Here is an 18,427-nt window from a genome sequence, read left to right as displayed (position 1 = left end):
AACGCTCACAGGACGACACAAATGACTAAATGATTGATGGGTGTGTATTGTCACATTGTTGTAACTGTTGCATGTACATTTGTTGCATACACGGGTATTTTAGGCACTCGTGTTTGATGAAATGAAGTGTTACGGTCGAGGTATTAAAGGTGTGTTTTTCTTCACAGTACATGTTCCAGAACCAGGAAGCCGAAGCCTTTCCGGCTGCTGGCTGTGAGGAGCAGTGAATATGTGCTGTGGACTGTCCGTTCATGAATGGACGGTAACAATTTTGGAATTCATAGCATATGAAAAGTTTTCAAACTAAGGACTTTAATTTTGTATGGAGCTAAGACTATTTTTACAGTGTAGTCACATCAAGAGGGGGCGACTAGAGCTACATATAATGTTTGTTTAATGACAGACATCCTTACCTTTATTTTGATCTGTGTTGTCTTGAATGAGACATGAATCCTTTACCCTCACTAATAGAATAAATAAGTTTGTTTATTTTACAACAGGTAGTTCCACCCCAGAGATCTGATTGGTCAACTGGACATTTGGAACGTGTTCAAATCAGAATGACATCACACCCTGCTCATCACTATAAATATCACTCCACCTTCTCCATAATTAGAATTGAATTTCAGACAATATGCAACATAATGTAGTTTCTACTTGTTATAGGTCTATTAAATGACCCATTTGGTGAAGTCGGGTCTCTTTTGGTCCTTTTTGGTCGCTCCGAGCACCTGTACCGTAACACCACGGATAGTCACGCACTTACAATCCTAGTGGCGGCTAGTTGGACCGGTTTGGTTTGAACTCATGACACGGTGGTGAAATGTTAAAAACACATGAGTCCATGGATATCTTTGTTCATCAGATATCTCTGTTCATCAGATATCTTTGTTCCAACCAGACTGAGTTAGCTGAGCAGTTGAGTGTTTCTATGTTCTGTATTTATTTAGTTGGAAACAAGAAATCCTCTTTGTTGCTGGGTGGTTGCTAAGGGTCCGACTACTTCCTGTAGTGGTAAACATTGCATATGTTACATAAGAGTCTACTGACGCGACTGATTGTTTTCCGTTTGTTAGATCACACTAACAAAAAGTTTTTTTTTATTTTAAGAGTGAATTGCCCCAAAATATGAACACATTTAGACAATGTGTTTTATTTAGTTGAGAACTTATTGTATAATCTCAGTATTACATGAGAGGGAGTGCTTTAACATCATTATTGGCACGACAGTATTAGGTGTAATATTGCTTAACTAGAAATCCATATTAATAAATAACCTGTTGTTTTCCTTGGCTGCATTTGTTCATTGTAAAAGTGGAGGTGCTGTGCAGTCCCAGACACTGACTGTTATCTCCTCTGGTTTCTCTCCTCAGGCCACAGAAGCTGCTGTTCCCCTCATTATTCCACTCTGCATGAGTCTGATCGCAGGGCCCTGCCAGGCTGTTTCCTACACGTGGCTTTAATCTTATTCTTTACACATCCACATGCCTACAAAGCAAACAGGCCTCTGTAGATACCAGCTACCTGCTCTGTGGACGTGAATCCTGCCTGCATAGGAATCGTCGCAGGTGTGAGTTTTTCATACTTAACCGAACAAACCAGTGTGTTCTGACATGATTATATCTAGACTCCAATATTAAGCCAGCTGGATGCAGACGCTGCATTCTTGGCTCCTGCACTTTAGTCTTTGTGTGAGAGGGAGTTCCTGCTTGTAGAGGTGACTTTTTCTTCCTATTACGGATGTATACAAATTATTATTTTCTATTATTATACTATTATTACAAAAATACTGTATTTGTATTCAAGAGCAAACAAAATAGTCACTGTGAAAAACAATCTTGGTGGGGGGAAAGGGGGGAGCGATGTAGCATATTTTACGAGTTATGTGATTTTTTACAGTCTGTGTGAGGGTGTCGAAAACTCGAGGGCTCCTCATGCTTTTAAAATCATGATAAGTGTTGAGATAGATGAGGGGTATGTTTGCCTTTGTGATATGAAAGGTTTCTCGTCCCCATACCAAGACGACACAACAGGTCAGTTTCCACCAACTCCCAACACGCAGTGTAGGACCGTTTGAAGCGCCCTCTATAGGACCAACACGTCATCACACCGAATCGACAGAAACAACAGGTGTATCGGACCTTCATCGTCATGGCAACAATAATAATAAACATGTTTGGTTAGGTTTAGGAAAAGGTCATGGTTCAATTAACTACGTTTGTTATGTAACGTACGTAAGTTATGTTACATAAGAAACGTACATTAAAAACATTACTTACGTCAAAGATGACTCTTGGTTTAACAAGCAGATGTATCTTGAATGAAAAAGTCCTGTTTGATCTGCCCAACCTCGTATACTTTACTTCCTCGAATGCTCCTGTCATAACTGCTACAACCACTAGAGGTCGTAATAAATGTAAATACAGGTCGTTTGAACATCCTTCAACTATCGGCCAATGTTGTCATTGTGAGGACGAGCTCAAAATAGGGATCAAACGTGCTCTAAAATCTATTAAGAAACCTTAGTTTTTGTAAGAGTATCACAACATGAGGTTTCACACACTTAGACACCCGTCTAATGTATCTTTGCACAGGCCTGACATGTAGCCAGAGATTTAGTTATTTCTCTTCTGTCCATTTAAATGTGAAGTTTCAAGGAAATATTAAAAAGATAGACTTCTCATTTGACAAAAGCATGAACACTACTGCATTTTTGCACAAATCTGTATCATTAGTTATTTATAGTTATGACAAGAGGTCATTTATTTTCTGTTTGTAGATGACCAACTCTCTGTTGGCAGTGCATGCTTGTCGAAAAGAGATATCAGCCTCAATGGCAAAATCGTTCATTTTGGGGACAAGAGGTCGCTGAATGTCATTGCAGTTGTATCTGGAAAGAAATGCTTCACATTGAGTCATGACTTTAATGAGAATGCATAGAAAATAAAAACCCTGATAAAACCAGCATCCCACAGTCAAGACAGTGGGATGTGTTTCATTAATACTTAACTGTCTAGCAGCCAGTCTGTAAAAGATTTAATTATGGTTCACTTTGTTTCATTAAATGTATGGTGGGGTGGTTACTTGAGACTTTAATTTGTTGTAGAACCATGAATACCTGCTTGAAGAAATGCATATTAATTCTCTGGATTACTAAAAATCATGAATAACTAACTGCCATTCAATGTAAAATATTAGTCCTCAGCACTCGTTGCAGGCAACAGTTTAAAAGTGAACTTAGTGCTAAGTATGCTTCTGGGAAACTTCCTGCAGATAAGTTGAATTGTGCAATATGTTCAGAACTGTGAGAACTCACATAATTGCAATACATGGATGACCATAGGAATGTAGGAAACAGCAACTGTGAGTGGTGGACTGGAACACACCATAGCAAGATGCACTGTGGGAGGATGGTGTTAGCCTGTGAGCGTAAAAGCCGGAAAAATGCCCTAAATTGTCGCTGCATTACTGTGGAGGGGCATGTTAGCTGCAATGTAGCCAAAAGTATGGCGATGACCAAGCTACAGTGTCTGCGCATGTAGCTTGGTAGCTGCACCGTAACCTCAGAACTAATAATGCAGCTTTAGGAATGCATTTTTGCTGCGGACAGCTGAAGACTTTTCCCCGTGGCTCTTTACACCGAGCAGCAAAGGGATCTGAACCAAATGACCTTGCTGCTAGCATGGCTAAAAACCAGGCAGCAATTTGCATTAGCTTTTTGAAAGGGCCAAGTCTTGTTCTTTTTAATTAAGGTTGTTATTATTAAGATTACAAAGGTGGATCAGAACCAGACTGCTCCTGTTGCGCACGAACAGTGTGCAGCATCGTGATGAGCATGGAGTAGAGATAACTTATAACATTTGTGAGTAAGTATTCCAAGTTTCATTGCTCAATCAACATGAGCACCTGAGTTACGCACGTTTTCGTGAGAGGTGGTCTGGTGGCGCAGCGATTTCTTCACGCACCCATAAACCTGCATCAGAGGTCACATTAAAGTTTGTGACAAGTTATTTGGGAACAGAAAGAAGTGGCAGGAAGCCAAATCTGACAAGTAGGGGTGCTGGGGAGCGATGATTGTGTTGTTGTGGGCAAGAAAGGTGCATTTTTAACACACTGTGAGCGGCGTGTTGTCATGTTGGAGAACCCTGTTGCCATGGCGCCACAGTTCAGGTGGTTTGCTGTGAATGTTTCCCTCAGAGTCCTCAGAAGGTTCCAGTGGAACTCGGTGTTAACAGTCTGACTCTGGGGGACGAATTCACAGTGACACAAAGAAAACCCACCTGGTGTCTCCTGACCTGACACGCCTTCTTTGGTCTCGGACAGTGAAGCTCCGCCCCTCTTGAAACGTGATGTCATCAGAACACCTCGCCTGGCTCATTTTTTCATTGCTGTAGATTTCCTGAAGTATTTCAACGGTCTCTTTTGACGATTTCCTGAGTTTGACACAATATTTGTTGTGCCGTCAAGTCCACGGAGAAATTGCAAACACGCCCAAACTACTGCTCGCAAAAGCAAGTGTTGATTAAGTGATAAAACTTGGAGTATTTACTCACGAAGGTTAAAGCTCCTCTATGCTCCAAGCACGTCATGGTGCTGTGAACCTTTTGCTAAAAAGAAATTCCTTAGGCACATTTACAGTCAAGATTTGAATGTGCAGAAAGACAGAAAAAAGCAAAACCCACTAAGAAAGACTAGCTTGATTAAATGAGAGAATGTGCAGGGTTTTTGGGGACATTATATTAAATTTGTGAATTAAAAAGCTATTTCAAACTGCCACCTGCAGGCTAACGTTTTCGTGGCAGACCTTCTTTCTCCATGAATGCTTTGTAGAAAAGGGAGAAAAAGCAAGCTGTGGGGTACAACAAGTAAAATTGCACTAAGAAAATCACAGTTGTATGATATTTGAGATACAGTACATATTAGACATAGCATTTATTCTTGTTCCTCATGATAATATGAGTGTTAATGACTTTTTCAAGGAGTGATGAATACACACATTCAGTTGCTTTTGTGTTCTTAATTTATTCTGTTTTCCATTTTAATCATTTGCACTGGAAATGATGGATTTGTGTTCACATGAAATTTATGCTTGTCAGGATTGCAGATAGATAAGGAAGTATTTTTGTTCAATGAGTGAAAATATCTCTGCTGTAACAAAGCTTAGCATCCCGAAAGCACCTCTACACTATAGACAGATAATAATAAATTAGCATATCAATACACATCACATACACAAACAAAAAGCTATATTTTACTGGTTCAACGAAGAACACAGATGATCTTAGTGCTGAGGTGCTTTTGAAAGTGGGCCACAACCTGCTGAAAATGTGAATTGTTTTAAATTGATTTTTTTTTTTTTTGCAAAGACTAAAGTGTATTGTTACAGAGAGTCAAAGAAACTGAACATGTATTCCACCTGTGTATGAAATATTTAAGTGGTTAAACCAAATAAAAGTTAAAAACAAGACATTTGACTATTTCTTTGAATTGGTGCTTGAGGTTTTGGACATTTGCAAATACATACTTGTGATCTGACCATTAGCTACAAGCACACATCACACATCGGGTTTGTCGAACTCTCAAAACCACAAGAACAGAAGTGTGCACTAAACACTGGTTTTCTGTTCCAATATAATGTTAGCATGCCTAGCTAACGATTCTGGAGCTCAGGACTTTACACAACATTATTTTCTTTCTGGATTATTGGAGTTTCCAACCACCTTATTGAGTCACTTGGCTAGCTAGCTACTAATAAAATCTGCCAGTGACAGGTGTTATTTCAGCCTTCAGGCTCCGAAAATTACTTTTAATTTCCAGCGGAAAATCTGCAAATCATTGCTACATTAGGGTAGTCAGGGGTTTCCCGCCTATCCCTCACAGCTTTATTCTTCATTCTGCTTACAGTCTGGGAAACCTCTTAATATTAAAGATGCTGTAAAGCAAATTCCAAGATTTGCTTTTCAGTACATTATATACATGTGAAATGAATTGCTGAAAGCATGTGCAAAGTTTTTGCACATGAAATGTGGAGTTAGATTGTTAAAAAGTTTTTTCTCATCCGTCTTCAGTTCAGGTTTTTTAAGGCGGGGCTAAAAGCTAACCTATCTATGTCACAAGGCTAGCTCACAGCCGGTTTATATAACCTTCTGCATGGCTCCTCCTCTCACGGTGAAACGCTATAAAAGCCTGCAGCTCATTTGCATAAGAGGTCATCCCACTGGACTTCAGTTCTACTCCTGACGTAGCCAGATTGTTATCATACATCAGCTAGCTGCTACAGGACGTCTTCCTCCACCCGCAAGGGAATCTTTCCTAGAAGCAAGAACCTCCAAACTAGCGCTGCATCGCTGTTTAAATGTCCTACTGATGAAGAAAGGAAAAAGAGGTGGATTGATTTCATGAAGAGCTAAAGGAGACGTTAGGATTAACACCAACAGCCGCCTCTGTAGGGACCATTTCATGGTGGATAGTTTCACCAACTTCCACCGGAGACGCCCTCCGGCACCTTGCACCGCCGCCGGTAGTTCACCACTCAGTGCAAGTTCTGTGTACTTGTTATATACTAGATAACTTTTCCACAGTAACTCTGCTACATTTAGTCCACGGTGCAAATTCCTAACGTGATTTTACTCGGTGTAGAATAACGGTATTTTGGTGAAATGGAGGAAGAGGAGGAGGTGGAGGTTGAAGTGGAGGTGGAGGGACATCAGTGAAAGAGAAAAACCTTCTGCTCTACCTGAACAGATTCAAAGTTTGAATTGACGTGATATAGTGAATTAACATGTGATATAATGAATTAACATGTGATATAATGAATTAACATGATATAATGAATTAACATGTGATGTAATGAATTAACATGATATAATGAATTAACATGTGATATTAATTAACATGTGATGTAATGAATTAACATGTGATGTAATGAATTAACATTTGATATAATGAATTAACATGTGATGTAATGAATTAACATGTGATGTAATGAATTAACATGTGATGTAATGAATTAACATGATATAATGAATTAACATGTGATGCAATGAATTAACATGTGATGTAATGAATTAACATGATATAATGAATTAACATGTGATATTAATTAACATGTGATGTAATGAATTAACATGTGATATAATGAATTAACATGATATAATGAATTAACATGTGATGTAATGAATTAACATGATATAATGAATTAACATGTGATATTAATTAACATGTGATGTAATGAATTAACATGTGATGTAATGAATTAACATGTGATGTAATGAATTAACATGTGATATAATGAATTAACATGTGATGTAATGAATTAACATGATATAATGAATTAACATATGATATAATGAATTAACATGTGATATAATGAATTAACATGTGATATAATGAATTAACATGTGATGTAATGAATTAACATGTGATATAATGAATTGACATGTGATATAATGAATTAACATGATATAATGAATTAACATGTGATATTAATTAACATGTGATATAATGAATTAACATGTGATATAATGAATTAACATGTGATGTAATGAATTAACATATGATATAATGCAGCATTATTCATGTTGCAGTCGTTACAGAACTAAATCAACTCCTCCTCTCTTATTATCTCCACTATTGTAATGCAGGTCGTTAGAAGTAGTTGGAGACTCACTGTCTTCTGTCTCTGGTGTCCAGTTTGACTCCTGGGTTACAGCTCAGGGGGACAAGCTTCATTTATATGCATCTGTATGTTTCACTCATTGGACAAATAAATTCTGATTCTATTGTTTTCATAAAGCAGGCTGCTCCGTCCACCAGAGAGACAGAGGACCAGTGGGACATCATGCATAAAGTCACCAAGAGGTTGGATGTCGGACGGACCGCTTAGTGGGGAAAAGAACTGCAGCAACAGGACTGTCATACAGGACACTGAACACCTTCCAGCGAGGGGCGGAGCTTCAGCTCCTTCAGGACACGCCCCCCCAGTCTCAGAGCAGAGAAAACTGAGGATTTTCTCACTATTTCAAACCCTAATTTAAAAACTTGTCTGTTTTTTTTCATTCAAATTTAGATGGATAGTTAACAACCCATACTTCTGTGATGAACTTAAAACTCATTTTCATTTCTACTTTACAGCATCTTTAAGGTTTGCTCAGTCACCCTAAAGGGCAGACCAATCAGCAACAACCTAGTGAGCTGTTTGTTTTGAAATGTAGTTGCAACAATAATGGAAGCAACACAGACAGTTGTACCAAAGCCAGCAAATATGGAGGAATCGAAGGCGAAGTCTGCAAAGTGGTCATTTACCGACATGGCATTGCACTCTGCTGATTGAGCACATAACAGAAAGTATATGGTGGTCAATGCTAATTGGTTAAAGCCGGATTGAATAGTTTAAAAAGTTAACCCGAGATCTACGGCCAGTTGGATGCAACAACAAGAAACCAATGAAAAGTGTACAGTCCCAAATATTCACACAGTGAATTTAGGTGTGATGCTGCATCTTCGTGTAATACATACGCATGTCCACCAGAGGGAAGCGTATCTGTGTCACATTTTTGCCTCGGAAAAATACCTCCAAAAAACACCTTTGCTAACTTCCGTAATCGAAAACTGTCCGCGGGGGTAAAATTCACGGACTACCACCTTCTTACACAAACTTTTATACTTAGTCTCAATACCTCCGTAGAGTGACGTTGGTCACATGACCATCGTCATGTGACCTGCCTGTGTTTACGTATGTGTTTTTCTCACCTCTAGACGACTCCAAGTGTTAAAGACATGCTTCCCTTTAGTGGACAGGCGTGTGTGCTGCGTGTGCATTGATACTGGGCTTGATAATACCAGGCTAACGTTGGAAACCGCTATATGTGAAGTGTTAGTAACAAAGTCTACAAGAATTTTCAAGGATCAAGTTTATAATCTTTAAATATCCAGCATTAAATCTCGTTATAACAAACAATTGTACTGTGAGGTTGGTTTATTTCCCGCTTCTGGTCTTCATCAGATGACCTGGATATATTTAAAATTTTGGTGATTAGGCTTCTTTAAATAACCTCAAGCTGGCGTATCACAGTTTACTCTGAGCTGAAGAGTTTCCGACCCCCTTTCACACGCTCAGTCCGGCCCTTTGTGGCACCTTTTCACTGAAACTGTCCCGTCATATGAACAACGAACAATGAACAATGTCATTAATGAAATAGATAGCTAAAGCTAACATCAAGACCCTGTTCATCTGCTGGCTTCACATCGCTGTTGCTTTACTGTACAAAACCCTGTTTAATAAAAAATTAAACTGATTATCTTCGCAGGGTGTCCGACAACAGACAACAGAGGTTCAACAACTATCTGAAAAATTCAGGAATGCGATTTATCTTTGGTCCCCAGTGCGACACAGATAACAGGACTTTACACACAACTGCAGAGTCCTTTTTTGACAGACCTGAAACTGTGGTCCTTTAACAAAACTGATTTCCAAGGCTGCCCAATATCAGGACGGTGCAGAGATATATTTAGTAAAGGGTCAGTGCAGCAGCAAGACTTCTAGTCAAACATTCAATCTCAAGGATTAAAACTGTAACATTAATGAACAGGGACTTATCACGTCATTCAGGCTTCGTTAGGACCAATGCGTCATTAGGACCGATGCTTCGTAATGCTTCGTTAGGACCGATGCTTCGTGATGCTTCGTTAGGACCGATGCTTCGTGATGCGTCATTAGGATCGATGCTTCGTTAGGATCGATGCTTCGTGATGCGTCATTAGGACCGATGCTTCGTTAGGATCGATGCTTCGTGATGCTTCGTTAGAACCGATGCTTCGTGATGCTTCGTTAGGACCGATGCTTCGTGATGCTTCGTTAGGACCGATGCTTAGTGATGCGTCATTAGGACCGATGCTTCGTTAGGATCGATGCTTCGTGATGCTTCGTTAGGACCGATGCTTCGTTAGGACCGATGCTTCGTGATGCTTCGTTAGGACCGATGTTTCGTTAGGACCAATGCTTCGTTAGGACTGATGCTTCGTGACGCTTCGTTTGGACTGATGCTTCGTTAGGATCGATGCTTCGTGATGCTTTGTTAGGACCGATGCTTCGTTAGGACCGATGCTTCTTGATGCTTCATTTGGACCGATGCTTCGTTAGGACCGATGCTTCGTGACACTTCGTTTGGACTGATGCTTCATTAGGATCGATGCTTCGTGATGCTTTGTTAGGACCGATGCTTCGTGATGCTTCGTTAGGACTGATGCTTCGTGATGCGTCATTAGGACCGATGCTTCGTGATGCTTCGTTCGGACCGATGCTTCGTGATGCGTTATTAGGACCGATGCTTCGTTAGGGCCGATGCTTCGTGATGCTTCGTTAGGGCCGATGCTTCGTGATGCTTTGTTAGGACCGATGCTTCATTAGGACCGATGCTTCGTGATGCTTCGTTAGGGCCGATGCTTCGTTAGGGCCAATGCTTCGTGATGCTTCGTTAGGACCGATGCTTCGTGATGCTTCGTTAGGACCGATGCTTCGTTAGGACCGATGCTTCGTTAGGACTGATGCATCGTGATGCTTCATTAGGGCCGATGCTTCGTGATGCTTTGTTAGGACCGATGCTTCGTGATGCTTCGTTAGGGCCGATGCTTCGTTAGGGCCGATGCTTCGTGATGCTTCGTTAGGACTGATGCTTCGTTAGGACCGATGCTTCATGATGCTTCGTTAGGACCGATGCTTCGTTAGGACTGATGCTTCGTTTGGACCGATGCTTCGTTAGGACCGATGCTTCGTTAGGACCGATGCTTCATTCGGACCGATGCTTCGTGATGCTTCGTTTGGACCAATGCTTCATTAGAACCGATGCTTCGTTAAGAGGTGGAGATTCTTGGTCCAGTTGAGGTGGTGAGAGCAGAGCGGTGTCTGAGAGTAGCAGAACACTCAGCGTGGCTCGACTGCTGAAGTCCAGTAGACACCACAGCATGCCCCCCGGAGACTAAGGTCAGACAGGCAGGTCAACTAAACACAAACATGGAGGAGTCAGGAACAGACTTTTCAGGAGTTCGAATTACTTTGTAAAATGGCAATCAGCGTTACCACTGCAGGAAACTTGACAATGTGGCGCTGAGCAGCTCCGGGTCCGAGGTATTTCAGCAGGAGGAGGTCGATGGGCTGATTGAGTCCAGGTGCGTGGTAGGTGTTTTAAGGGTGAATAATGAGTTTTTTAAGTACTCGAACAAACAGTCCTTCAAGTCTTTGTTGGTGTTTTTCTCTTTGATTTCTCACGATACATTGTTCGGCTCATCGGGCTTCATTTCACGACATAAAAACAGTACAAACACAAACAGATACCTGCCGGGTTACTAATAGAACAAACATTCCTTCCCAAAGATGAAATGAAAGGGGCAGAATGGTTGGAGGACATTAAACCTCAACGTTACAAAGATGCTGTTTAAACACACACTGACAGCAGCACGTTTGGAAACTAGAAATATGTGAATTTATAATCTCTCCTCTCAGGTCCTCTTCGTCTCGTCCTCTCCAGCTGCCAGCTGCTCTCCTCTCCAGTTACGCCTCTGATGTAGTGCATATTCCATTTGTGAATCCTCCAAATTAGATTTCCTTCCTTTTAACAAGCCATCAACCTGAGAGTGTTAGCGGTAAAGTCGCGGTTTGAAATATTCTTACAGCGGTGATGTCAGAGAAATTGTTGTTTTCAGCGAGCCTTTATGGAGCTTTCTCTGTTAAAATCACAGGTTATTGTTCTTTTAAATGAACAAATCATTCAGGGAATTTTCTAAATATGAACCTCTGGTTGTCATCCATCTTGTTTTTATGTGTTTGTGATTCTTTTGTTGTAGTTATTCCTGGTTTATTTTTTGTGAAATTAACATTTAACCCCATTAACTGTCATTGTTGTCACCGTGTGTGTTGCCTTTTTTTAGGAGCCTATTATTAATACTAAAATTATGCTGTTCATGTTTGTCACACTGGATGATTCACACAACAAAATCTTTTTTTTTCTAGCATTTAAATATTTCACATCAAACCAGCATTTGTTGTAGAAATGTACAAAAAGAGCTGCCAGGATGATGGATTTATCTGCTCTGTGTTGTTAAAGGTTTGAACCTGGACAGTTTAAGATATTAAAAGCTTCCATGACTTCAAATCTTTTTCATTTTCATCTTTGTTTGTTTTTGTCCTGAAGTCATATTCAGTATTATTCTCTGGTGTCTGCTTTCCATGCTTTCAAACACTCCTTTGTGGGCTGGTGCTAGATGGATCGGTGGGAAGGATGCTCTGCTGATAGTTCTAACTTTGTAGGAGGGTTAAGGTTAAGGGCGGGGACCAGCTGATTGACAGATAAACAACCAATCCCAGCAGTTTAGAGTGTGCATCCCTCTGGCTGATCCAATGAAGTGCCCAACCTCCTACCTGCTGCCAGTCATCAACTGTTTCCTCTCAGCTCATCAAGTCGCTCTGCTTACATACCATCAGTCACTTCTGCCTCCTGTCAACTGTCTTCCTCGTCGATCTCCAGCCTGTTTGATTTCTGATCCTTTTAACTTGGATCACTGTCTTCAGGAAAATTCAAATCAACACAATCTTCCTGTTTTTGGTCCCCGTTGGAATCAAAACTATTTTAGTTTTTCACCTTTTGTGACTTGCATGTCTACAGCTGACGTTATATTATATATATATGTGTATGTATATATATATATATATATATATTACATTTAGCTAATAATATAGTATATATAGTGTATATATATAGTACAGTATATAGTATATATATATATAGTATATAGTATGAAGAGTGAGTCAGTGCCTTGTTCACTTCATTCCTACATTAGGAATTGATTCCTTTTAGGCCTCGTCATCCATTTGTTCCCAATAACATTTAATCTGCCCCTGCATTATGTTACCCCCCCACCCCCATTAGCTTGCTAAATTGTTGGCCTCTGTGGCTTCTAGACACCATCCATGTTGTTTTTACGCCCTAACCACCTGAACGCTGAGCATACGGTTAACACGACTTCCTCTGTTGTAACGAAGAGGTCCATTTAAACAGACATGCCCCCTTGGTGGACGGCTGTGTGTATTACATACTAGTGATACGAGGCTGTACACTTGTGGGTGCAGTGAAAGCACGCTGTCATGGTGAGGAGGGCTGTATGTGATAATGATTCAAATTCAAATGTTCAACCATCTGATGAGCATTCATTTCCAGAATGTTGACACTTTTCAGATCTTTATTGTCTTCTTCAGATGATCTCCTGGAGGAGCCCCACTACACTCATTAGGATTCTTTGTTTTCCCTCCTCGAAGGTTTATCTTCAGAAATCGAACCCCATGTGGTTTATAATTCAGCTATTCAACAGACAGTTCCTACAAACTGTGCAACAATGAGCCCATTTTCAACAACAGAGCTGTTCAATTTTATCACAGCAGATTGACCATGATGTCAAACTATTCCTTAACACACTCTCATTTAAAGCAGCAGTTAGTGATTGATATGACATATAGGAGCTGTCATAGTTTCTAAGTTACATAATCTACCGTATTAAGGTGAATGGGGCTTTGCAGCGTTGTTTACAACGTCTACACGTCATAAACAAACATACTACACACTTTATTCTTCAGACACAATGACCGCAGAAGGTCATCTGCTGTCTTTGTGTTGCATCGTGCTTTCCAATATTCATACTGCATCATAAGAACTTGTAGTATAGATTTAAGTTTATTGCTAAGTGCCAAATGCGCCGGGTGAAACAGCCTCGACTCTAAGATGCTGTTGGGATTTCTTCTCGTCCAATCAGAGAGCAGCGCTGTACAGTTATTATTAGTGCTTTAAGAGAAGCCTTTCAGCTTTCAGGAAAGCTTTTTCTTTTTGGGGTATTTTTTATGTACAGATAGTTGTGTTATTATTCGTGCTTTCTTTCCACCTCCTGCCTCCTCTACCATCTTCCTCCTCTCCTCCTCCTCCTACTCTACCATCTTCCTCCTCTCCTCCTTCTCCTCTACCATCTTCCTCCTCTCCTCCTCCTCCTACTCTACCATCTTCCTCCTCTCCTTCTCCTCCTACTCTACCATTTCCTCTCCTCCTCTCCTGTATCTTCTAGAATCAGTCCTCCCCTCATTTCTTCTCCTGTTGTCGCGCCCTCCCTTATCTCCTCCACCTTTCACTGCGCTCCCTTCAGACTGTAACTCTTTTACTCTGAACACTATCTCTCTCACACCCTCTCCTGAAATTCTTCATCTCTTCTCCTCCTCCTCCTTTTCCATCCCCCCACCTCCCTCCTTCATACTGCTGCATTATTCAGACTGAGTGCTATTTGGAATGGCTTGTGTTGTCCCAGAGTACCTCTCCTTTCATCGCGCTCCATGGAGCATCGCTGGAGAGTTTAACCCCTCCCTGCAAAGCACCAGAGGCACATAGACAAACACACAAAAATGCATCAGATCCCGCCAGTGCACACACACACACACACATAAACCTCATATCTCCTTTACAAACTGAGGTAAATATAAAGGACTGCTTGCAGTTGTCGTTTCACACAAGCTCCTCCTTCCTCTATTCTTCCTCCTTCTTCCCCCAAATGCCAGCCGGAGCTCCGCAGAGATCACTTAAGTAGCAGCTGCAGGCAGATGCAGGGTCAGACTACAACAGAACAAGATGACTTTTATTTATAACTACCAGCAGCACAGAGCTGGAGCACTTCAACTGCAGGCGCCACAGCCTTGCAGCACAGAGCCGAGACAAGGCTTTGCACTGACAGGAAAAAAAAAGCAAGAAGAAGGCAAAACATCGCTGCATATTTAATCACTTAAAAAGAAGGAAATACAAAAAAGCCCTGAATCACCTTGTAGTGATTTGTTAAAGTAAAGGAGGAGGAAAAGATATGATCGGGATGCAAAAAGAGGAAAAAATGCTGCTGAAATGAGCATGTTTCTGTTTTTCACTATTTAATATCAAGCTGAAAAACAGGTTTTCACAGAGAAGATTGAGATGAAGTTCATCTGAAATCTAAAACTGTTCTGGGGGAGACAGAAAAACCTTTGTGCTGCTTTTCAGTTTGAAGTGTCTCTCGAGGTGTTTCGACATTTGTCTTCTTTAATCAGTTTTCTGTCTTTTCAGCGAAGTGGCCTCCGAAAAGAAAAGTTGAGGTGCCACCTCAACTTTTCTGTTCTGACACAAGCGCTTCATTTTTGGCACAACAGCTACACAATCCTGCTACAGGCAACACAACGGAGACAAAAATGAGCTCTGAACTAGTGGTAGTGGTAGCGATGGTGGTGATGATGATTACGATGACGACTAGGGAATCAGGGTTGAAAATGCATTTTTTTTATGCAGTCTTTTTATAGCCGAGTTGTGAGGATGCAAGACGGCTGCCAGTGAAATGGAGGAATTGATGCCAAACAACCCGAATCGGTGATGTTTCACATTTACTTACCAAAGATGAAGAATTTAATGCTTGAAACGTATCGTTCAACATGTGGTTTTCAACTCATAGTTGTCAATAATCCGTTTTACCATCACTTATTTTAATGATGGAACCTGAGGACACTAGGCCCCGCTCACCGACACTGGAAACCTGAATACACCCACAGACTGGATATAAAAGTGTTCGTAGCTTCAGGTCTGAAAAACAAGGCCGATCCAGAAGTGTCTTCAGCTGCAATACCAGCGAGTGCCACTAGAGGTCGGCTCCAAAAAGCCTCCGGCTCCATAGACTCCCATTCAACTTCTCTCATCAAATCCAAAGTGAATAAAATGTGTCCATCAGTTATCTCGATGTTGTTAGCTAAAGTCATTCCTTCTTATTAGTTTTCTGGTGTGTAAGAAATATACTTTTTGTTTGATTTGTGTACAAAGAATCAATTCTAAAAGGCTTGAATTTATATTTATCAGCCTACATTGAAATCACCAAACAATATATTTCACTCTTACACCAACATTTTGTGCTCGAAATGAAAACTCAGATTTGTACATTTTGTTACATGTTAAACATAATTATGTCACCTTTGGTGAACTTAAAGCAGTAAAGTAGAGATAAGTGGCAACAAACAATGTACTCATTTTCAAAGAGCTGCTTAAACCTACAAACATTCACAGACTCCTTGTATTGATTGTACACACATTCCTCTTTAGCATTTTCCTCAGTTAGTCCTCTACCAGCATTACTTTGAATTTTTATATACTATTTTTACTCATTTCTAAATGGCATCTTTAAAAATTACATATTTATTTAAGTAAATGTGAGGTAGTGTGCTGCCATTCACAACGACTGTGCAGCAGCAGATTCAGGATCTTGGGGGGAAAACAATGCATTCATGCAGTGAAAGTGCAGTCGAGGCTGACCTATCAGCTCACCCATCGCTAATAAGTGACGATAAATATTGAGACATAGCCAACAATAACAAACAGACATCTTCCTCTCCCCGCTGTGAAACAAAGATCCACAAATAGTCATATTAATAAAAGAAGAGGTGCTGACTCACCGCTGTGCTTCCATGAAAGAACATGACAGGAAAATAACTCCAAACCTCCACCAAAACCTTTCAGAACAAAACCTGACAGATTACATACAATTATCCTTCTTCAGTTGTTTGTATTTCTAATAAATAACCAACCGAATCACAGACAGCCTGACCTGATCTGTTGCAGTCATTTTTAACTGCATGCTACATGTACATGCTACAGTTGGGCTTATGAAAAGGTTTAAACTCCCCGTCTGGCTGAGATGGTTTTATGGAGCATTGAGCCGTTCAGCTGTCTTTAATTGGAATATTGTTCTCTATGTAAATGTGGCTATTGTAAAGTTTAATATTAAAAAGATGATGGTATGGTTGATTTCATATTTTTAAGTAACATTTGTTCCAGATTTTCTACATGGCTCTTTCCAGACTGAATGGGCCCTGTGCCTCACCTTGAGGCCTCTGTCCTAGCTGCGTCACATATTTCCCAACCCGGTATCACGGCAAAGCGTGAAATAGACACGACGGTCCACTACAGAAAAACTAAGGGAGCCACGCTATAGGCTGTCTCAGACAGCAGAGGTTTTGAGATTAGTAACAGGTGGAAAGAGGGGTTCCCTGGTGGCATTAGACTCAGACTGGCATGAGGTTCAAATCCAGGAGGTCAATGTGAATGTTTTTTTGTTTCCCAACTCCAAAAATGTGTTTTTGCTAAAAGTCCCATTTTCCTGGGGCAGTAGTTAACACTGTCGCCTCACAGTGAGAAGGTGGCCTGGGCCTTTTTGCAGTCTGCATGTTATCCGTGTGCCTGCGTGGGTTCTCTTGGTTTTCTCGGTTCTCTCGGTTCTTTTGGTACTCCGACTTCCTCCCACAGTCTAAAGACATGCATGTCAGGTTAACTGTTGATTCCACAAATGTCCCTGAGGTGTGAATGAGAGCATGAACAGTCTTTGTTTCCTTCTGTCTCTATGTGTTGGTTCTGTGATGGACTGGTGATCTGTCCAGGTGAACCCTGCCTTTGCCAAAAAGTGAGCTGGGATAGGCCCTGACCCCCGTGATCCTGGATAAAGCGGGTATAGATAATGGATGGATGGATGGTTTCATTTTCCTGTAAATCACATGGCCCAAAGCATGCAGTAAGTTTAATTTTCGTCCACTCCAGGAAAACGTGTAACATTCACGCCTAAATGGCGCAACGCGTGGCTACCTCACGTTTTGCTGGAGTGGACTGGCGTGTCTATTTCTCGCTTTGCTGTGATAGAGGGTTGTATTAGCAGGGGAGGCTGAAATCCATTCAATTTATTTTTGATTGAATGGTTTAATTTATCATATTGATGAGACAATTTGCTATGTTTTTTGTGATGCACTTTGATACAAATCCCCCTGTAAAACTGAAACTAACAGCTGAGTGTTTGATGCATTTCTGTGTTATGTAAAATTATTTTATTAATAAATTTCCTTTCAGTTACAATTACATTGTGCTGTGTTCAAAATTCATCATATCATAATCTTCTTCTTTTTACTTTTCTTGTATTCAAATCTGTTCATTAAACTACCCTCAATCTTCAAAATTAAGATGGTCCTCACAATAACACAGAAATTATACACACATACACACACACACACACACACACACACACACACACACACACACACAGTCCTCATCCAGTGACTGTTTGCTGTTTGTGTGGATTAAGAGGGATTACACTCCACTGACATGCTCCGGTGCCTTTTGGGGGTTTGTGTATACGTGTGTGTACTTCCTGTGTTAGTGTAACTGTCTAACAACTTGTATATGGCTGCATGCTGCCTGTATTTAGATCTGGCCGTCTGGGTTGGGTCCATGGGCTGATGGGGAGGGTTCTGAAGTACCTGTAGGTTCCAACAGTTACTGCCCGTCTCCATGGTATGAGAACAAATGGCTGCTGCTGGAAAAGTGTGCCGACATTTCTCCTGAAACTTTCT

General features: G+C 40.7%; 1 protein-coding gene across 1 annotated transcript in view; it reads left to right on the top strand.

Annotated features, from left to right (window-relative positions):
* The window catches only part of hsf4 (heat shock transcription factor 4), a 31,526-nt gene extending 29,335 nt beyond the window's left edge, over positions 1–2,191 (top strand). The window contains 2 exon segments of the mRNA XM_069719406.1: positions 168–262; positions 1,374–2,191. Of these exon segments, the coding sequence (XP_069575507.1) occupies positions 168–227 (60 nt within the window). The 3' untranslated portion in view covers positions 228–262; positions 1,374–2,191.
* The last annotated feature ends 16,236 nt before the right edge of the window (positions 2,192–18,427 follow it).

This window comes from Brachyistius frenatus, unplaced genomic scaffold (assembly GCF_029030835.1).
Source record: "Brachyistius frenatus isolate BFR_SWC_R1_liver_20210118 unplaced genomic scaffold, ASM2903083v1 Contig_214, whole genome shotgun sequence".
Lineage (NCBI taxonomy): Eukaryota > Metazoa > Chordata > Actinopteri > Embiotocidae > Brachyistius > Brachyistius frenatus.
This window is presented reverse-complemented; position numbering and strand designations above follow the sequence as displayed.